Raw genomic sequence first — 23355 nt, 5'->3', positions numbered from 1 at the left:
TGTTTTACTGCAGGTATTGGTACTTTTGGCAGTGTGGACAGGTGCCAAGTCCTGCTGAAGAATCAAATTGAGAGATTGATTGGGAACTTGCAGCGCACATAGGATTAGGCCGTTTCTTTCCCATCTAAGTCGGTATGTAAATTCCGAAACTAATTATTGCCCAACCGGTGTCCAAAATTTACACACTGTATGTTTTAGAATTTCCGTGCAGAAAATAGCTACATGCACATAACGTGGTTTCCACCACTGGAAAACCTGTCAAAAAACTTCCAAAAGAATGAACATATGCATGTCTATGGAAAAATGATTAATCTATGCTCTGCTAGGGTTCGGAAACTAGATCGGTTGTAAGAAGTATCATGTTCATTGTTCAACACGGCTTCCAATCTAGATCATCTATAATTAACTATTCCTGGTTTTGGCTCCAGAATCTGATTTTTAAGGCTCATGAAGATATCCGTGCAAATCTGTCCGATCTCGGACCACCATGCACGGACTGGCCGCGGCTCTCCTGACCAGAGCATGACCGCTTCTTATGTTTTACTAGGCTGTCACACTCTGGTCTGCAGAGCAGCGGCCAGTCCGTGCATTGCGGACAGAGATCGGACAGATTTGTACGGATATCTGCACGAGCCCTTAGTATTTCTTATGCTCAGGTTTTGATTGTTTTTTAAATGAAGGCCATGTTCACACGCTGCGGTTTTTGCTGCGGATCCGCAGCGGAATTGCAGCTGCGGATCCGCATCCTTTTTCCATGCAGGTTACAGTACAATGTAACCCAATGGAAAACAAAACCCGCTGTGCCGACGATCCTTTTTTCCCCTGGAAAATCCGCACGGATTTTCTGCGGAAAAAAAGAAGTACCATGTCAATTCTTGCTGCGGATTCCGCTCCTGTTTTCAACATGCACCAATAGGAAAGTGCTGTTGAAAACCCGCAGAGGAATCTGCAGAAGAAACAGTCGGAAAATCAGCAGTGCAGTTTTGCACTGCGGATTTTCCAAAACAGGACCTGAAAAAAAAAAGGATCCAAAAAAGGATCGTGTGAACATAGCCGAAGACTGATAAATACTGCAATACAAAACTGCCATCAAATCAGTTTTTTTCTAGGATAAATTTTTGATGCACCATTCAGCTTTCAGAAGTCTGTACAAATCGGTCTGAGATCGGACCACAATGCACGGATTGGTGCCAGGTCTCCCGACCCCAACAGGACGACATCTTAGAAATATATGAAGCTGTCTCGTGTGGGTCTGGAGACCTGCGGCCAATCCACTGCATTACTGTCCGATCTCAGACCGATTTGTGCAGATGTCTGAATGCGCCCTTAGGCCTCTTTACAGATCTGCCTTGTACATTTTCAGTGTGTGAGTAGACCCCATTTTTCTTACTATACATTAGTGTTTCTTTAGCTGTTCTCAGCCTGTCCGTTCCTGGGCGCAGGTGACTGTTCAGACGTCTCGTGCCGCCGCCTTGTCTTCTTTTGTAGACAGGCTGTGCTGCAGGATCGTCTTCCCGGTGCTCTGAATACGACTCCCAGCTGCTCAATTACAGCATTTTACTTCTCTTAAATGAAAGCCGTGAATAGCTGGTAATGAACATGGTGGATTTCTTTCTCTCTTCTCTCAGATATTTCGGGGATAGATTCATTGAAACCTCTGTCTGAGACTCGTGAACGCTCTGATTAATCAGAATTCATTGAGACGCCTATTCTTGGGCGGAGGGCATTCATTGCCTTGTCCCCCTTTTACCCTTTTCTTTTTGTCTCTTTGGCAAAGACTTTGCAAAAAGATATTTAGGTTTTTTTTTCTTCTTCGTTTTGGAGGTTTCATTTTCCCTTGTGTGTGATTCCATGGATCACACCTTTACTGTGGACTTATTATTTCTGTTAATATATGCACAGGATTACACTTATTTGAAAGGTACTTCTTTAAGCAACTGAAGACGTGCGTTCATTAAACTGTATCTCTGGGCAAAAAGTGAAATTTCTGTTTCCGTGATAATTTTCCATCCTGGAAGATCTTGCATGAGCATGGGGAAGATATCTGAGGTTCTCCTGGTCGACATCCTTACATTGTAAAGGGAATCTGTCACCAGATTTTTGCCACGTAATTTGAGGTCAGCATTCTGTAAAGACGGAGACCCTGATTCCAGCTTTGTGTCACTTACTGGGCTGCTTGCTGTAGTTTTGATGCAATAACTGTTTTATCAGCAGGAGATTATCACTAGACTAGTAAACCTGCTGCCATGTAGTCCTCCATATTCATTAGCTTTGAATGACCCAGCCCCCCACCACTGATTGTCAGCCCAGTAAGTTACACATTGCTGTAATCAGGGTCTCTGTCTCTACATTATTTCTGCCTATGCACAGTGTACACAAAGCTGTACACAGAGAACTGCTAGATCCACAGCAGAAAAGTTTTTATCAAAATGACAGCAAGCATCCTAATAAGTGACACATCAGTTGGAATCAGGGTCTCTGTCTCCACATTATGCTGCTCTCAGATTAGGTGGCAAAAGTATGGTTACAGATTTCATTTAATGGTTTTGTCATGACTCCTCTGAATTGTCACTTACATAAATTTCATGTTTTGGTTCTTATTTTATACTAATCCCAAGTAAAGTCTTATTAACGGGTTAGTGATTTTTTTTTTCACATCTTGCTCAGCGTGCCCTATCTGTTTCTGTTGTTTCCCATCTGTATGTTTTTATTGACCATTCCACTTAAATGGACAAGTTTTTTCCAGGCCAGAATCTTTTTTTTTTTTTTTTTATTTATCCAGACCAACAATGGGAAAATATAAATGACACCTGAATCTCCCCTCTGAATGTAATTAGTTTCCGTGCTGTCAGCACACAGACGACAAACGTGGATGCGCGAATAAAGTTTTGTGACCTTTAATGTTCTCCGTAGCTGCATATTATAATAATCTGCCCACCTGAAAAGTACACCCCTGGAAAGGAGCACAGACTATGCCCAAAGTGTCATACTTTCACCTCTGTTTGCTTCATTAAACTTAATTGCAAGGCAATGATTTTTCCAGTTGGCATACAGCCAAAAGTCCACCCATTGGCCTGTTGTGAGTGGGTGGACCGGTGTCTTCACTGCCATTGCACCGCCGCTGCACCCTCTGGCACAACACCTTTGGACCACTTTCTTGACAACCCAATATTAATAAAGATTTTTTTTTCTCTTTTTTTCTTTTACTGGTGCTGCATATAAATTTTTTTAGAAGAAATGTAGCATGTCCATTTTTTTCAGCGATTTAACTTGCGTTTTTGACGCAGCATTTTCATGTGATGTTCTATGAAAAATAAAACTGCATAAAAAAAAAAAAATCACATACTATAGCCTTCGGTTTTATGACCATTGCCTGCATTTTTCATGCTGGGGGGAGGGAGGGGGAAGCATTAAAAACACTCTATGTGAACATACCCCTTCTCTGGTATTAGTTGGGTCTAGGACTTTCCGTAAAAATGAATGATTTTGGGATAACCCCTTTTAAGGTGTTGAGAAAGTGTCGTCAACATGCTCGTTGACTGTTTCCAATAGCAACCACAAACAAAAAAAAATAATGAATGAGGACATTTTTGTCTTGTATTTATGTTCAGACCCTGTACCGCATGAAGAATTGCCGGGGGGGACCCCATCTGGATGGGTGGGTTTTTTTTGCTTGGGTTCAGATGGATATGCGTTGAGTAATAAATGTATTGCTATAATAATCAATGAATGGGCAGAAGCCTTTTAAGCAAATGATTTGTAAACCCTCCCCGGTCAGACATTTGCACGCTTTCTCCCCTCTATGCAGCAGTTTCCATCCTGTCGGTGAGCAGGAGCAATCTGTCTCTTACCCTGCGGTTGCATAATTTACTCTCCATTGTTTCTGATATGTCTTGGATCCTAAACTAAGCTGCCTTTACCAAAAGGAGTGCCCTAAGGAAATTCCTAATCTTCGTCCCCTGGAGATTTATACACACAGTATAGTCGGATAAAAATAGAAATATTGCAGACGTATTTTTGGACGATGGCTCTTTACCGCGTATACGAGGTAGTATTCTCCCCACGCCTCGCTCACACGCCAGCTGTGCCCTATATATGAAAAGCTTTTTGTGCATTACAAAGCAGGTTGTATTTTGATGCAAGGCTTATTAAAATGCCATCAGGGCGCACGTGATGTCCAGTCTGTGGGGATCTCTATAAATAGCTCTGGCGGAGAAGCTGTGCAGAGACGCTTCCGCCAGCGAGATGCGGAGATTACAGCCTCCAGAAAGCGGAGGGGAGGAGAGAGCCACTGCAAGGGCCCTCGTACAAGAAGCAGACAGGTGGTTTTGGATCATGTCCCGCTTTTGTGGGTTATCGTTGTGTCTAGTTAAATGCTTCCTAATGCATTTAATTGATTTATCGATACTCTGGACACCATTTTCAATTTTTCATGAAAAGCGTATAAAAGAACGTCTTGCTACAAATGTGATCAGCTCCGTGTCCCTGCCGTAACTCGTACAGTAAATGTTGTTTTGGGATTTATACGATGTTGCCACCTCTTGAAATTAATAATCCTAAAAGAAAAGCCTCGCCCACATGATTTGGGATTGAACGACAACAAAAAATGATGACAAAAAAAAAAAAGGATCTCAAATTGCATAGAGCTGTTTCAGGATTTTTGCCCCTCATCAGTGTTATGTAGGAGGCCTTATGGCTGAGTGAGAGGCTTTTGATTGAGACTTTAGGGGGTAAAGTTTCTCCTAAAGGAGAGTGTTAAATTGACGTAGGGAGACTTAACGGCTATGAAATGCAATGTGGCTGTTTCCTACGTTGCACTGATGAGGGGCAGGGAAAGCTGTGTACAATTAGGAGTCTGGGTCATTTCATATTCTAAGCATGTGGCAAGGCCCTTTAAGGGGTCGACATTGAGTTCTATGATTGCTGCTTTCAATCGGTATAGAGACCCTTTATATAGGCTATTTACATATTTCATTTCCCAGGGAGCATTGCATGGCTTACAAGTCTCCCTACACCAATTTGGCACTCACCTTAGTAAAACCGTTGTTGAATGGCAGACATTAGTTTTTATTTTCCCTGATTCTATGTCTATTGCTTTTGTTCCAAGTGTCATTCATGTGTTCTGTTAGGCCCAGGACAAGGGTTAAAAAGACCCAGACCAAAATAAGTGCTATAAAGTATACCGCGTAAAACAGGAGAATGAAATAAAAAAATCATGGTGGTCAGCATATGCAAAGCTTCAGTTTACGGGACTTCGTGAAGTCGACTCTTAACACTTCCTGGGAACTCTTGTTACCTTGTATATTGCGCATGCCCATGCCAAATGCAAATAGACTGTGTGCGAAATCTCAAAATTGAATTGAATGACTTGGCATATGCTGGCAATCCATGACCATTCATTTCACTCATTACTTTGGATAAAATCCGTGACAAATCTGTTTAAAATCTATGACAGATATGAAATGTTGCCAATTTTTTTTTTTTTTTTTTTTTAAGAAAATCAATGGCATGTTTTTAAGGAGTACCAAGCACTTTATGTACATGCTCCGTAGTGATCAGTGCTGTGGAGTCGTAGTGGAGATGAATCTGTGCTGCACTTTATGTACATGCTCAGTAGTGACCAGTGCTGTGGAGTCATAGTGGAGATGAATCTGTGCTGCACTTTATGTACAGGCTCAGTAGTGACCAGTGCTGTGGGGTTGTAGTGGAGATGAATCTGTGCTGCACTTTATGTACATGCTCAGTAGTGACCAGTGCTGTGGGGTTGTAGTGGAGATGAATCTGTGCTGCACTTTATGTACATGCTCAGTAGTGACCAGTGCTGTGGATTCATAGGTGAGATGAATCTGTTCTGCACTTTATGTACATGCTCAGTAGTGACCAGTGCTGTGGAGTCGTGGAGATGAATCTGTGCTACACTTTATGTACATGCTCCGTAGTGATCAGTGCTGTGGATTCATAGGTGAGATGAATCTGTTCTGCACTTTATGTACATGCTCAGTAGTGACCAGTGCTGTGGAGTCGTAGTGAAGATGAATCTGTGCTGCACTTTATGTACATGCTCAGTAGTGACCGATGCTGTGGAGTCGTAGTGGAGATGAATATCTGCTGCACTTTATGTACATGCTCAGTAGTGATCAGTGCTGTGGAGTCGTGGAGATGAATCTGTGCTACACTTTATGTACATGCTCCGTAGTGATCAGTGCTGTGGATTCATAGGTGAGATGAATCTGTTCTGCACTTTATGTACATGCTCAGTAGTGACCAGTGCTGTGGAGTCGTAGTGGAGATGAATCTGTGCTGCACTTTATGTACATGCTCAGTAGTGACCAGGGCTGTGGAGTCGGAGTCAGGGAAATTGAGGAGTTGGAGGTTTGGCTTACTGACTCCACAGCCCTAGATTCAACACAGGTTTTTTCCACTGTGGACTTTCTTATGCTCCATGGTGTATATCACGGGGTTCCTGATTGCTGTTTTCCCCTAGGTTCCAGATACATGGGCTCTTGAGCAGCGCAAGATATTAGTTATAAAGGGAGGTCAGGACATGTATATAGAGGACATTTACGGCCTCTATATACAAACACGCCGTTTACAGTGGGACAGACCGACTGATGTGCATGGAGACTTCCCCGACCACATCTATCCAGGGAGTCTCCATACACATTAGGCAGTCGACAGGTCAGAAGAGTTTAGCAGTTGGAATTTTGAAGTCCGATTGATTTTGTTTTCAATACATATACAGCAATGTGTATGGGGAATGCGGGAGAGATCGCTGTCCGACAAATGAATTTTCACCCGCCAAGTCTGTCACCCTTTATGATTTTTTTTTTTTTGGTGATGGCCCTTAATACGTTATCCATGACAGGTGCATTGCAGCCTCTAGTTGTCTCGCCCAAGCTTGTCTTCTCCAGACATTTATATTTAGACAGTATGGAAGTAAAGATAGGGTAGCGTTCCCTGGATGGAGTTGAGAGGATTGCTTGGACACCCTTAACATTAACTTGTCGATGCCCAGAATAGAGCTCTCCTGACTTGTGCTGACCAGACGACATGTGAATAAAACTGATTTTTCCCACCGTCCTCTCCATCTCTGCCTCCTCCTCCTGTAGCTTTATTTCATTTCGCCCCTTTCCACTGGCTTTCTTTTCTTCTGTGAAGGGCTTGCTTGTGAAGTCCTGGGAACCGCGCGCTCTCCGCGCTCTGCGTGCTTCTGCATTTTAATCTGTCGGCTCCCTGCGCCGTCTCTTTCTGAGCTATTTATAGCCTCCGCCTCCTGGGTTTTTTATTCCAGTCGGCAGCTGCACCGTATTGTCATCAAACTGCCCCAGAATGAATAGCCTTTTCTGCTGTGTCCCCCCTCCTCCTGGAAGGGTCTCGTTCATCACAGGTCCTTCTCGCCAAATTCAAACCAAGAACCTTTTTTTCCCTTATTAATTATTTGGATGAGGCAGGTGTTCTCCAGAGACTGCATGACATTCACATACTGAATCCTGAAAGGCTGGGGGCTCCTAGAGCATCTCCCCTCCGAACACCCCCTCCCCCGAACTGTCTACCCTCTTCAGGACGAGTGTACCCTGTGTCTAAGGGGCTTTACACTTGACAGGCACCAGCCAAGGGTCATCTCCTCGCTGACCGAAACCCGCACAGATCAGGCAAGAATTCTTCCGATTCTGGTTAATGCACAGCCCCTTGGACTGGATTCCTTCTTGCTCCTGTACATTGTCCTCAGTCATGTTCTTTCTTGTGATAGCTGCGGTGCCGTGTTGCTTTTCACTTGCGTGGCTCCTACTGAGGCTATGACTTCAAGCTGCAGATCTTAAATCCCCTCCTTTTTATTTTCTTTGCAGATGGAATATCTGGTCAGGACCAACCAGTGGAGCTTCTAACGCAAACTCGTGCCAAACACATGCCAAGCACTGGTAAGTCCTGGTGATGTACGATGCTGTAAAGAAATGGCGTTTCATATGTTTAGCAGATTCTTTGGCGTATTAATGAGCAGTTCCACTCTAATAAAAAGAATGCATTGCATAATCGGCACCACAAGACTGCGTGGCATTGAAGGTTTCCAAATCCTAAGAGACTTCTTCTCCCCTCAGGGAAACAGCTGGGGAAATGGGCTAAAATATTTTTTACAACTGTTCAGAAGGCCTAATAAAAGCTTGAATGGAGCCATTATTTATGATTTTTCTTATTTTATGTCTGGGTAGATACTTATTAGATCCTTTCTTTTATTATGAAACTATTGAGATTGCCCTTACAGTTTTCATAGGTCCCAGTTGGTTTCCTATTTTAAGGGGATCTGTTGCCTCACGTTACATGTGTTTTGCTTATTCATTTTATTCTTCATGAAATAATAATTTTAGAGCACCTTTTATTATTTCTATATGTTGTCGTTTTTTCTGTTCTTCCTTTCAAGAAACGCATTCATATTTCGACAAATGGGGTATTACTTTTGCTCTTGGTGAAGGGTGTGTCCCTAGACAGTCTAATAATCCTTGCACTGATTGGAGAATGTCAGACTTTGTGGACACATCCCCAACTGGTAAAGGGCAGACTTTGTAAAGACATGCCCCCAATTGGTAAAGGGCAGACTTTGTAAACACACGCCCCCAACTGATAAAGGGCAGACTTTGTAAAGACATGCCCCCGATTGGTAAAGGGAAGACTTTGTAAAGACATGCCCCCGATTGGTAAAGGGCAGACTTTGTAAAGACATGCCCCCGATTGGTAAAGGGCAGACTTTGTAAAGACACGCCCCCAATTGGTAAAGGGCAGACTTTGTAAAGACACGCCCCCGACTGGTAAAGGGCAGACTTTGTAAAGACACGCCCCTGACTGGTAAAGGGCAGACTTTGTAAAGACACGCCCCTGACTGGTAAAGGGCAGACTGTGTAAAGACACGCCCCTGACTGGTAAAGGGCAGACTGTGTAAAGACACGCCCCTGACTGGTAAAGGGCAGACTGTGTAAAGACACGCCCCTGACTGGTAAAGGGCGGACTGTGTAAAGACACGCCCCTGACTGGTAAAGGGCGGACTGTGTAAAGACACGCCCCTGACTGGTAAAGGGCAGACTGTGTAAAGACACGCCCCCGACTGGTAAAGGGCAGACTGTGTAAAGACACGCCCCTGACTGGTAAAGGGCAGACTGTGTAAAGACACGCCCCTGACTGGTAAAGGGCAGACTGTGTAAAGACACGCCCCTGACTGGTAAAGGGCAGACTGTGTAAAGACACGCCCCTGACTGGTAAAGGGCGGACTGTGTAAAGACACGCCCCTGACTGGTAAAGGGCGGACTGTGTAAAGACACGCCCCTGACTGGTAAAGGGCGGACTGTGTAAAGACACGCCCCTGACTGGTAAAGGGCAGACTGTGTAAAGACACGCCCCCGACTGGTAAAGGGCAGACTGTGTAAAGACACGCCCCTGACTGGTAAAGGGCAGACTGTGTAAAGACACGCCCCTGACTGGTAAAGGGCGGACTGTGTAAAGACACGCCCCTGACTGGTAAAGGGCGGACTGTGTAAAGACACGCCCCTGACTGGTAAAGGGCGGACTGTGTAAAGACACGCCCCTGACTGGTAAAGGGCAGACTGTGTAAAGACACGCCCCGACTGGTAAAGGGCAGACTGTGTAAAGACACGCCCCGACTGGTAAAGGGCAGACTGTGTAAAGACACGCCCCGACTGGTAAAGGGCAGACTGTGTAAAGACACGCCCCTGACTGGTAAAGGGCAGACTGTGTAAAGACACGCCCCTGACTGGTAAAGGGCAGACTGTGTAAAGACACGCCCCCGACTGGTAAAGGGCAGACTGTGTAAAGACACGCCCCCGACTGGTAAAGGGCAGACTGTGTAAAGACACGCCCCCAACTGGTAAAGGGCAGACTGTAAAGACACGCCCCCGACTGGTAAAGGGCAGACTGTGTAAAGACACGCCCCTGACTGGTAAAGGGCAGACTGTGTAAAGACACGCCCCTGACTGGTAAAGGGCAGACTGTGTAAAGACACGCCCCTGACTGGTAAAGGGCAGACTGTGTAAAGACACGCCCCTGACTGGTAAAGGGCAGACTTTGTAAAGACATGCCCCTGACTGGTTAGGGTCTCCGTTGAGATCAAAACTGCTTCTTGAGTAATGACATTTTCCTAAAATAGTACATGTAAGTCATATAGGCCGGGTACTTGCTTAACACTATTTTGATGAAGAAAGTGTTAAAGCCATCCCACCACGAAAAGGTGTACCCACCGGGATGGTCCTATCTCTAGAGTAAATCCTCTATGTGCCAGCAGACAATAGACGGGGGCAGAGCAGGACCCAGGTCCAGATCAGAGTCTTACTGCCCGGGTCATTTACATACTCAGCGCATGTCTCCCTCTTTTGATTGATAGGTGTCTGTCTCGCTGATGGTAGGCACCAAATCTTAGTTTTTTGCTTTGGGGTTTTTTGGTTCAGTTATGTCATTTGTAAGAAAATCAGAATGACATAATGACCGTGTTGTATTTTATGGTAATCACACTCATTTATGCATATTCCATACTGAAAAGTCGTGTTTTGGCTCAATTGATCCTTGGAGCCAGTGCAGCTAATCTGCCGCCTCATCCAAGTTCTACATGGAAACTTATACCCCAGATACCCCTGAAAATTCGCAGCACGTTTGCATACTGCAGCAGGCAAGATTACATGAAAGATAATGCCTGCTTGATGATAACACAGGATCCACCTTTTACAATAATGGTAATGGTCACAGCTCACCTCCTTCTCCTCCCTGGACTATGACCTCTGCACAACTCATAAAATGCCCAGACAAGCCTTCTGTAGAAAGCTTCTATCTTAGCCATTGCTTTGTGTAGTCAATGTGGCTGCAATGACACTTGTCTGAGCGCATCCCCACTGAGGGTCTTAGTGGTTGCCCCCCGTTATCCGCAATGTATCCCCTAGAAAATCGGTCAAAGTTTCATCCGTTTTGTCAGTGCGTTACTTTTTACCATCTGTTTTTGGGCAGAGGCTACTTTTTTGCATGAGAAACTATTTAAAAAAAAAAGTCTCCATCTTCTCCTATCTAACAGTCCATGAAAACAGACAGCACTTGGATGGCGTCCGAGTGCAGTCCACTTCTTATTCATGAACCTATAGACTTACTTGGACCCTCGGGATCAATCTCGGACCTGCCTCCGCAATTTTACACTGACTGCCCCAGTCTGCAAAAACTCGCGGACATGTGAACATCATCATCCACTATTATAGGTACCATCTGTGAAAAACCCCGGTTAGCAGTCGTGTGCAATAAAATGCCTGTGTGAACGAGCCCCGACGCTAATGTGTATATTTGACTGTGAGCATGAGTAGATTTAGGCTATAACTTGCTCCTCTATGTTGGCAGCACCCCTCCGGCTCAGCCTCACCCTTTTTCACTTTACTTTTGTAAAGGGGGAAAAAGTTCCCAAATTAGCATGCGCTCAAATTTGTGACTTTTCTTCCATAAAAAAAAGAAACTGGAGTTTTTTGTTGCTTTTTTTTCCTTCTGAGCTTGAGTTATTAATAGCTGACATCGCTTGTTGATGAGGTTACTTTGACCCGAGATAAGCTCACGATGACCAGATTGGATTTTAGTAATATTTTTTTTGCAGTGCCAGAACCCCTTCCTCTGCCAAACGGTAATCTAAACTGTTACTTGCGTGCTATAATTATTATTAACGATCTGACCGCTATGGCGGCATTTGTTCCCTGGAATTCCGCACGGCGTATTCATTATTCTTACTTTCTTGGATATGGAAGTGAGCTACAGAAGGGTTTCCCATTATTTGGCTTTCATTCAGTGCTGAAGCTCTCTCGGACTTTGCATAATATCTTGTAAGGCTTCTTATTTTTAGGAGGATCTACAAAGTGTAAACAGGTTAGCTGAGCTATAAAGGAATCTTATAAAAGGTTTCTACACACAGGACTAAGGTGTAGAACCTCCCTGAGGCCGGACAACCCCTTTAACCTGATCATTCACCAGTGATCATCCACATGGACATTAAGGAATTATATACTTGTCCCTATTTCCTATCTTAGGGCTATTCACACCTATTGGGTTTAGGTCGAAAATCGATGCAGATTCCATCTTAAGGCCAAGTTCACATGTTCAGTATTGTTACATGAGTATTTGTAATACAAAACCAGGAGTGGAACAATCAGAGCAAAAGTAGAATAGAGACAAGTCACCACTTGTGTATTTATCATCCACTCCTGGTTTTGACTTGCCAATACTGATGACCAAATACTCACCATGTGAACGTGGCCTAAGAAAGATGGAGTATCTGTCCTAATGGAAATACAATACATCCATATTGAGACATTTTTTGATCTTCATGACATTTCACGGAGATGTCAGAGGATGGAATTCCCAAGTTTTTGGAAATTAGGACTCTGTTAAACTGTAATCAGAAACTGATCTATTGTTTAAATCTGTTTTTTTATGCTAAATCTGCTTTAAAATAATCCTGTTCTGTACAGAAGACTTTTCAGCAGTCTAAAACCATCAATGTGTCAAGGGCCCGAGTTTAGATAGTCATGCGCGGATTAGCCGCAGGTTTCCTGACCCGATCTTAACAGCGTCTATAAGGCTGTCAGGTTTTGGCCAGAAGTCCCGCAGATAGTTCGTTCATCTCAGTCCTTACCCGGACCATAATACACAATGTGGAAATGTGGCATTATCGTCACAGACAGTTTTACAATAAAAGGTAGTACTTCTATACACAGCTGATAACACAGGATCCACCATTCACAATGCATGATTTTACAGCTCACCTTCTCCTCCTCCCTTCACAATGATCAATGAGCATGCTCAGATAATGATTTAAATAGGGTCTGAATCAGACTTTTACTGCTATTGTTTATGGATACAATGAAAAATATATTCGATATAAAACCTGATTTAAGCAATGGGGCATTTTCTGATGAAAAAAGTAGGTTGACTAAGATTTAATATAATTGCCCAAGAAGAGAAGCAAATCTGGCAGGGGAGGTGGGGTGTGTGAAGCACCTTACTTTGGTGGTCCCCGCTGTTGTTGCAATGATGGCGCTATGTATATCATTCCCACAATCACACGTGATGTTTGCATCTATGGCACATGTAGCCAGTGAGTAACTGCCAATGATGCACTCAATGTCATCACTGTAGGACCACCATGGACCACCAGACCTGTGGGGCTTTAAACAAGGGGTATTATTTTTTTGCACCATTTATTTGCTCTGTGGCAGTTGTTTTAAGGCCTCTGACAACCCTTTACTATCTCGATGGTGACTGTGTGCTCCTTGGCTTGGAGGTAGGGAAATCTGTGCGGCAATGGGACCACCTGGGGCCCCCTTTCTTCTCGGTGGTGACCCTAGTGCCCAGACCTTAATTTTCTAAAATAAGAATTTGTTAAGGAGAATCTGCCAACTAAATAATGTGCCAATAGACAGTGTCTTGACCCAGGTGTTACGTTTCTTAGGCACTTTGTAGTGTTATCACTGGGCACCGCTTATCCTCAAATTTGACCTTGTTGGGTTTTTTTTTTACCGCCATCTAAATTGATGCTTTTCTTGCCTGGCGGTGAAGCAATTTGTGGCTTTCTGTACAAGATCATGAAATGTTTTTGTGCTCAGCACTTTTCGTTGACATTCGAGCACAGGTTGCAGCTGTTCCCAGGGCAGAGAAATATTATCTAATCCATCCTTGGTCCATGGGTTTTGATACGGCCTGCTACGGGAGCAGCTCTTGATAGCATCATATCTGTGACAGTCTCCAGGGTGTGTGATTCACCTGCTGAGCCGTGGTGAGTCACCTTCCTGCCGACGGAGGCGTGCGGCACCATACGGAGCATCTTTGGAACACGTTATCCTGTCTAATGAGGGAAGCAGAAGACAGGCTGGAGTGGGCGACTGCTTCGGGGACATGAATGAGCTTCCGATGACACCAATACGGTGACAACAGGTTGAGCTCCCACCCTTTCTCTGACGGAAATAACCCCACAGTCTGGCTTTTACTGTGATTATATTTCTACTAGTGATTGCGTGCCATATATCTTATACTCTGGCAAAATTAGTGTCTTTCTAGGGTTTCTAACGTGAAAATTCAAATGTCCCACAAATACCAAACAAATATGGATTATCTACTATCTGGACATGCTCCATCTGTCAGATATTGTGCTGAAACATTTTTCAAAAATGAACCTGAGGTTCTTCATGAACATTTTTATCCAAATGTTTAAGCCCACTGCCACGTCACCTTGACCTATTTTAGCAGGTCCCTGCTTGATTAAGTGTAGGACTGCATGGAGGTCTCCAACACAAAAATGCACCCCCAACGAGAGCCACTTAGCTGCTCAACAGCTCCTCTAGGCTCTTGGCCACACAACTTCGTAGACACACTAGCGCAGCACCAAGTGAACTGACCTCAAAAACTCACCATTCCTGTGTGGACTCGGACAACAAGCGGAGAGCAAATTGGTCAGACCTTTGTGGTAGCCTACTGCTAAATGAAATACTTGCTAGTGCTGTGTCTTGCGGGGTGGTGTGTTGGCATGGGTGCTCTTGATCACTTTGGTCACTTGCTATGTGTGTACGGTGTTGTGGTGGTACACCTAATAAATCAGAAAACTGCAGGAGAGGTCGCTGTGACCTGGCAATGGGCTTATACACTTTGATCAAAGTCTTGACGAAGATCTTCATGTTCACTTTTGAAAAATGTGCTTAGCCACAGTAGAGCAATGTATAATATTCGGTGCCTCTTTCATGGTATATTGTGTACTGTACGATTGATTGGAAAGTGAGTACAGCTTAGCCGGGAGGTGGCATGGTGGATGGCTACCAACAAATTTATCAAATGTGGTGTAAAACATGAGAGATGTTCTCCAGTCCCCAACTAGAGTGCATTCTTTCTAGTTGCACATGGAGGCTGAATGATGCTCAAATTCATTAAAATGTGTGTGCCTGCTAATTAATTTGGTGCATCTTACTCTTCATTGAGACTGGCATGGGAATCCACAGTCTTGATGAATTGGTCTATTCCTCCTGATGAATCGGTCTATTCCTCCTGATCCCCTGTGCTTCGCTCACTGTCTGGCATCTCATTGGGGAGTGGGGAGTAAGCTCCAACTTATCTCTCAAGAGCAAAAGCAATAGACATGTTAAAAACCCATATACCATTGTAGCTCTTATTTTCCCCAACACTGGAGAATTGTGGCTCCACCATACAAAATTGTTTGGTTCTGCTGAAATCGGAGAGTTCAGCCAACATTCATCTAATGTGTATGGCCAGACTATGATTCCTGATAATCTAGCATGAAACAAAAATCATCCTGTGGCAAATTAACAGGAAGTTTGAGAATCACTGTACTATGATTAAGCCTGGAATTACATACAGCTCTTGTTAGTATATTCAATGCCTGTTAGTCTTTAATCCAAAGTCAAGAATGAATCCAACATAACGGGAAAGTGTAAAGGAAAGACTGATAGTTTGTTCATGTTTGGCTACAAAACTGCACCAATACCATCCACAAAAACTGCACCAATACCATCCACAAAAACTGCACCAAAACCATCCACAAAAACTACACCAAAACCATCGACAAAACTGCACCAATACCATCCACAAAAACTGCACCAAAACCATCCGCAAAAACTGCACCAAAACAATCCACAAAAACTACACCAAAACCATCGACAAAACTGCACCAAAACCATCCACAAAAACTACACAAAATCCATCCACAAAAACTGCACCAACTCCATCCACAAAAACTGCACCAACTCCATCCACAAAAACTGCACCACAACCATCCTCAAAAATTGCACCAAAACCATCCACAAAAACTGCACCAAAACCATCCACAAAAACTGCACAAAAACCATCCACAAAAACTACACAAAATCCATCCACAAAAACTGCACCAACTCCATCCACAAAAACTGCACCACAACCATCCTCAAAAATTTCACCACAACCATCCACAAAAATTTCACCATAACCATCCACAAAAACTGCATTGTGCAATCTCCTAAATAATGCACGACTGCAGGTTTTCCACCACGGCTCAGGTACATTGCGTATATACAACCTGTGCCGTGTTCTCATGTCTGTTACCTGCATTCATTGTACATATTACTGATTTTTAGTCTTTTTCCAGCTTCCACGTTGATGCTTTGGATATAGTGGTGCTGCCGTCATACTTTTGTATGGTATTGGCTTATGTAGTTTTAGAAGTGACGTTCTGTCTCCATTCAGTCCTTACTTTCACCATGTTTCTCATTCACTGACCACCAACCACATCGGCATCCTTCCTTCAGAGGCCACTGTGTCCTGGATTGTGGGAAGAGTTGGTGTGGGGTAATGTGCCCTATTATAATGGCACAGTGCAGAAGGCTCCATTCCACATGCTGAATACGTCCTTTGTGTGTCTGTTAACGTCACCACTCTGGCTACTTTCGTAAGCCTCAGGAGATAAACCCAACAGAGCAGCTTGGGGACTGGGAGCTGGGGGAGCTCCCCCTGGGAAAAAGAGAAGCTGGCTTTGTTTTCAGGAGGGCTCAGTGTCAAAGTGCCCTCTATGACATGCCTGACCCTCCCCCGCCTTCCTGTCAACTCTTTCTAACAAGTTTACTCTTCGGGGTGCTTGGTGAACAAGAGTCACAAGTGACGCATCCACCACCGAACACAATGCTTTGTGATTGTGCATCACATCTATGCAGCTGCGTGCCCTTATAATGCCTATAATTTTATGAACTTTCTCCTTGCATGTAGCAGAGCTTCCAGCTTTGATCTCAGCCTCCACATGGACAGCATGCTGCAATGGCTCCATTTCCTCTTATTAACACTTTTTCTGCCAAAAGACCCAAACGGTTGCTCTGGCATCGTGGAGATAACAGACACTGCAGTCATCAGTTTTGGCACCTAATGCTGAAATCTTGTGACAAATACAATTTTATTTTGTTACATCTTGTGTTTCATTGGGTGGTTTATTGTTTTTCATGTTTTTAGCTTTGTATTTAGTAAATGAGATCCAATATTGCGTATGCCATGTTCTTTATACATGGCACCATAGCCGACTTCTAACATGGGCTACACTTGGGAGTTTTAGCTAGAGCTTTGGGTTCCGCGCTCGTGAAAGATCCTCGGTCCTCGGAAGTATTAAGACTAAAGTGTTTAAAAATTGGATCTGATCATTTGGATAGTTTAAAAAGTTATGGGTCTACAGAAACTTTTTTTTGTTGTTGTTCTTTAGGATATCAGGGTCTCCAATAAGTATATTGTAGACCAAAAGGTACTAAGGGTTTTGTTTTTTTGCTTCCATAGTTGATGTAAGTGCTGCACTGCCACTCCAAGTGGCTTCCGGCACGCTTCCTATGGACCTCCGACTGGATCCCCAATATGCCATCTCGGGGTCAGAGGGCACCGGGAGGGAGCAGCAGCTGCAGCAAGAACTACTGGCACTGAAGCAGAAGCAGCAAATCCAGCGGCAGCTCCTTATAGCCGAGTTTCAGAGGCAACACGAGCAGTTGTCCAGACAACACGAGGCCCAATTACATGAGCATGTAAAGGTAAGAGATGGCTAATCGATGGATGTTCTCCTGAGAGCCTCCTGACGATATTGACTTGTCACTAACCTGATTGGTGGTGGGGGGATGTCACTTAACAGCAGCAACAAGAGCTTCTTGCCATGAAACATCAGCAGGAACTTCTGGAGCACCAGAGAAAACTGGAGCAACATCGGCAGGAGCAAGAGATGGAAAAACAGCAACGGGAACAAAAACTAATGCAGCTGAAGAATAAAGAAAAGGGAAAAGAAAGTGAGTGGAGGGCGGATTGATGTTTGCAGATGGTTTCAGGAAATCACTAATATGGCGGTTTCTATCTATATTGGCTTTTTTTCTATACCTTAACAATGAGCGGAATGCCAAATGTCATCAATTGTCCCCACATGCAGAGCGGGCTGAATTGGTGATAATAAAATAATGTCACCCCACTTGCAAGCTGCCGACAACCCTGGGAAGATAGTTGACCATTTACTAGTAGTGGGTACAGTTGAAAAGCAGTTTTATATATGGACATTAACTTGAATGACCGTCTATATAATATATGGATGGGCCTGGTCCGCCAGAGCAAATGTCTCTGCCTCTTGGCTTTTCTTCTCTTGTAGTGGGGGAGATGCCCTCTCCAAATCATAGGCTGTAACCAGGCCTGTAGATGAGGGTTGTGGGCATTAATCATTTGGTTATGGTTGGTGCTTATTCCGTATAGATTGCTTGCGTTATCAGTTTTCTTAATTACTACTTTGTTTTGTGGGGTTTACATTCGCAGTTTTGGTTCTTACACATTATTTGCAGGCGCCGTTGCGAGCACCGAAGTCAAAATGAAGTTGCAGGAATTTGTCCTGAATAAGAAGAAGGCTCTTGCCCACCGAAGCCTAAATCACTGTATGTCAAGTGACCCTCGCTTTTGGTAAGTGATAGGGATTTTGAATAAAGAGGACCTGTCACTTGCCAGTGATATCTAATTGTATGATCTGGTATAAATGCCGATGTTCTCTATAATCTGCTGGTGGGTTTTTTCTGCTCCTCTCCATTCCTGGGTTATGGTCCTGTATATAAATCCAGTTTTGTTTGCCAATGGGGCATGGTCCTCCTAAAGACCACCTTCTCTTAGAGAAGAGTTGAGGACCATGTCCAATTGGCTAACAAGCGCAGATTTACATACTACATACAATGAAGCAAGGGCCATATCTCAGAAAGAGAAAAAACCTAGAAGATAAAAAAATCAAAACCCGCCGTATTCAGGAGAACAGCGGCGTTCACACCAGTTTAAAAAAGGTACATATCAATGGTAAGTTATAAGTTCTGTTTAAGCTATACTTAACCTTCTGCTTTATGAAATAATTAAGAACAGAATTACTAAATTTGTCAAACCCCTTCACATTTTAGCCTGATAGTTGCCAAATTTAGCCTGATAGTTGCCAAATTAACAAATTTGGAAACTGGTCTTCTGGGGTCCAGTAGGCACACAGGAGAACACCCTTCACAAGTTTTTTTCTTTTCTTTTCTGCAAATAAATGATACAGTAAGTACAGTACGTAAAAAGAAAAGACAGACCTAGAAAAAAACAACCATATTTCATACTCACTCGTGCAATTCGGTCAGTTACATAGGAAACTGTTAACCATCAGGGTGCCTTGAATTTTAGGAAATTGGTACACTTAAATGAAACCAAGACATTCTTTGGAAAATTATACAAGTGAATACTAAGCCGTCATACTGCTCCAATAGATGGTATCTAGAATAGGCACCATGGATAAATGGAACAAGAAAAAAAGCATCACTTGAGGTGGTGAGTGATAAACTTGGCATCAGTGGCTTACCTTGGGTATATGGGGACAGACTTAAAGAAAACCTTGCAATAGTTTTAGTATCTTAAACCGAACACATTGTGCAATAATGGCTGCGAAATTCAAGAAATTCTTTTGTTTTAGTTTTTTCTTTTTAATTTCTTCTTTTCAGTGAGGAAATATTAGCTTGTAAAATTTAGGTTATAATTTATGATTCCAAGATCTGATAAACCAGTTAATTTATGTTTTAAGTGGGGTGTTGGGCGGCAATCACTTTTTCACACAGGGCCCTGTAGGTTTGGATTTCTTTTTCCCTTAATAATAAAGAGCTTCATGTAAAAACTGCATTTTGTGATTACTTGTGTTATCTTTGTCTAGTATTTACATTTGTTTGGTGATCTGAAACATTTAAGTGTGACAAACATGCAGAATGAGAAATCGGGAAGGGGCGAACACTTTTTCACATGACTATATAGTGTCTTAAACAAATACTCCTAGGGCGGAGGTTTTAGCTGACCCACCACAGGGAAATAATCGAGTGGACCATACATTTATTTATGACTAGGTGGTGAAGGGACTTAGAACAATTATCCCTTTAGTCTATGCTATAATCTGTCTATTTTCCTTTGCATGTGCTTTTAATCCAACCCTGACCCTTTGTGTCCTATCTCTACAGGAAGACTCAACATAGCTCACTGGACCAGAGTCCTCCGCCTCAAGGTGGGGTATCGGGCTCATACCACCATCCTGTGCTCGGAATGTACGACTCAAAGGATGACTTTCCATTAAGAAAGACAGGTGAGACTAAAATTAGGATCTTCTCAGGCTTTCTGCATGCTATGGTTGGTTTATTTTACTTTTTCTTTTTTTTTTTAACCCGATCATTTGATCCAAACGTATGTTGTGTAAATTGGATGCTGACCTATACCAACACCTTTTGGGCCTCTCTCATTTACTTTTGTTAGCTTGTAATAAAAAAAAAATACTCTTATGTATGGTTTTTGGGACTCTGAAAAGTATAGTAGTCACTTAGTCATTGCCTTGCTGCTTCCCACCCATATGCATGCCAAGAAGACACATTACAGAAGCTCATGGATACATTACACTAGCCTGTCTGTCTGCCTGTCTGTCTGTCTGTCTGTCTGTCTATCTATCTATCTATCTATCTATGTATAATATCTCATAGATAGAGAACAAGATCACTATTGATTTTTTTGTTTTCCTCTCTGAATTCCATGGGGGGCCAGAGTGGATCGTGAGCGGCCCGCCATGTACACGTGTTGAGTGGTGTATGCTGTGTGTATATCTTTGCTATGCTTTTACTGTGGTGCAGACTGTTAGTGCATTAATTACATATGTAAGTGTTTTCCTCCTCTGAGTACCCCTCTCATTGATTCCTTTCACTCTTCTCACTCCCATATTTATACATTTGTTATTTTCCTGGTCTCGTTGCCTCTTCACGCCGCCCACAACCTCCATTCCCATTTCCCTGTGCATGCTTTACAAGTAGTTACAGGAATGCTTGTAAATAATTAATGTAGCAATAGTATATTTATTTGCTGTGGTCTTCTCAGGCAGTGGGCTGAGCTGGTTCCGTGGGTTTAGCCGGGTACCAGCGGAAGCTTTCACCAGTATTACAGCTATCGATTGTAGTTAATGTGGATGTTTAAATTCCATCTTCTTGGTGAACACTCAGACGTGTGAGGACTCCCTGGGTTCACAGCAATGTGTCTAGTTATTAGTGATGGTAAAACATTGCCTGCTTAATGCAATCTGAGCCAATTATGGACATTTTTACTGCACAGGATGAAAAAAGCCCCAGACCTGTGAAGTGCCTTTCCTCGTAAAACGAAGTATCTAAAAATAAGATGGTCTCTGTGACCTAAAAAAGTATTATTGTGTAATACATGTAATGATGCAGATTTAAAAGACTAGAGAGCCGATATTCTGTGTAGGCTATGGACTGTCTCAAAATTATCTATCAGAAAATTACCTATTTTTTTTAATCTTTTTTTCTCGTATTACAATCTGCATTAAGAAAATTAGAAATGTTGCAAGTTTCACAGTGGCCACTGGGGCTTTTTTTATATTCCTACTTCCTGTTCTATGTCAAAGACTTTTCAGAAGTCTCCTTATCATCACAGACCGAATTACAGAACAGGTCACACCTCTGTACACAGCTGATGATACAGGATCCACCAATCACAATAATTGATATCCCAGCTGACCTTGCTCCCCCACCCTTTACAATGACCTTTGCACACTCTCATTAGATGCTTCAATATAAAAGATAGGGGCGGGATCTGTTCATTGCTGCTAATGTACATTTGAGTTTCCTGAAACAGCAGGAGTTATTCTAAAATGTCCGCAGTGACTGGTGTGAAAATGACAAGATGTATATTTTTTTTAATTCATGACAAAAACAATTAAAAAAAATCCAGACCTTTGAAAAAAAAAAAAATATATATATATATAAATATATATTATATTATATTATATGCATACATGCAACCTAAAGACCTGATTTGAATGGGTAATATTTTTTTTTTGCGACACATCTTCTTTAACTTTTATATTGTGGAAGTACATGCCAGCCTGACTGATATGCCCAATGATGTCATACTGATGCATTATATATTTAAAGGGAGTCTGTCACCAGGTTTTTGCCACCTAATCTGAGACCAGCTTGATGTAGAGACAGAGACCCTGATTCCAGAAATGTGTTACTTACTGGGCTACTTGCTGTAATTTTGATAAAATCACTCTTTAATCAGCAGAAGATTATAACTAGAGGCCTAGTAAACATACCGCCATATAGTCCTCCATATTCATGAGCTCTGTATTACCCCATCCCCACCAGCCTTCTGCCTATGCACAGTGCACACAGAAAGCTACCGATCAATGGTGTGGGCGAGGTTATACAGAGCTCCGCATTCTGAGAACTGCTAGATCTGCAGCTGATAAGTAATTTTTATCAAAACCAACAGGAAGATCTCTGACCCTTCATTCTACTGCTCTAAGATGGGGTAGCAAAAACTTTTTTTAATGCAATGTTCTATGATTGACAGATCTATGATTTTGACTAAGTTTTAACTTATGCCATTATAGTCTGTTGGTGATAAATGCCACTCAGTGGCATCCATTAAAAGAGTTATCCAGTCAAAGCAAGTAACTGCTGATCAGTGGGGATGCCGGATGTCGGACCCCCACCAATCTCATATTGTTGACCTCTCTACTGGATAGGTCATCAATATTCTGTGACCCAAAAGCTCCTTTAAATAAATATGTAATTGCTTTGCAAAATTCTTCTTCCATTGCAGACTTTTGAGGGAGCCTATAGGTTGTGTCTCTGACCTAAAGTTGCCAGACACCGCTAGCTCCGTGATCCGGCACCTCCCTCTAGTACACATAGTGTTAGACTCAGCAGATTAAGCATGGCTTTTAAAAGTGCTATTGTGGAATTGCTGCAATACATTGTCACATTCCGTACCTGTGCTTTCTGTATCCGCCGTCCAATTTAGCATCTGAACCCAATTTGAAGTTGCGCTCCAGACTGAAACAAAAGGTGGCCGAGCGCCGCAGCAGCCCCCTGTTAAGACGGAAAGATGGTCCTGGTGTCACTGCTCTGAAGAAGCGTCCTCTGGATGTGTCCGGTGAGCGCCTTCATCCTGCGTTCCTCTCTTGTCTTGTGATAATTATTTTTCTGTAATGTATTGAGGACACTCCCCGGCTTTTATCAGACTGTATTTACTACATCTACACTTTGTAATGACTGTGTTGCTATTTTGTGCCCTCTTTTAGATTCGGCATGTAACAGCGCTCCTGGCTCTGGGCCCAGCTCTCCCAACAACAGCTCAAGCAACATCACTACTGAGAACGGCATCGCTGGACCTTTGGGCCTTCAGTCCGAGGTATCTAGACTCACACGGATACTTTGCCTTCTTTCATCCAAGCCCTTATGTTTCTAAATCTTACACACACCTTCCTTCTTACCCTGAGCATCCATAGTCGTCATT

At 43.0% G+C, this 23355-nt stretch overlaps 1 protein-coding gene across 2 annotated transcripts in view; it reads left to right on the top strand.

Annotated features, from left to right (window-relative positions):
* The window catches only part of HDAC4 (histone deacetylase 4), a 173179-nt gene that overhangs the window by 121503 nt on the left and 28321 nt on the right, over window positions 1-23355 (top strand). For both annotated transcript variants that reach the window (XM_077272390.1, XM_077272391.1), the window contains 7 exons: window positions 7848-7919; window positions 17314-17558; window positions 17657-17807; window positions 18345-18459; window positions 20016-20137; window positions 22861-22992; window positions 23141-23250. In XM_077272390.1, the coding sequence (XP_077128505.1) occupies window positions 7848-7919; window positions 17314-17558; window positions 17657-17807; window positions 18345-18459; window positions 20016-20137; window positions 22861-22992; window positions 23141-23250 (947 nt within the window). The remainder of the gene's footprint in view (window positions 1-7847; window positions 7920-17313; window positions 17559-17656; window positions 17808-18344; window positions 18460-20015; window positions 20138-22860; window positions 22993-23140; window positions 23251-23355) is intronic.

Source organism: Ranitomeya variabilis, chromosome 7 (genome assembly GCF_051348905.1).
Source record: "Ranitomeya variabilis isolate aRanVar5 chromosome 7, aRanVar5.hap1, whole genome shotgun sequence".
In the NCBI taxonomy this organism is placed as follows: domain Eukaryota; kingdom Metazoa; phylum Chordata; class Amphibia; order Anura; family Dendrobatidae; genus Ranitomeya; species Ranitomeya variabilis.
The sequence above is the reverse complement of the archived record's forward strand: the minus strand, read 5'-3'. Positions and strand labels throughout refer to the sequence as shown.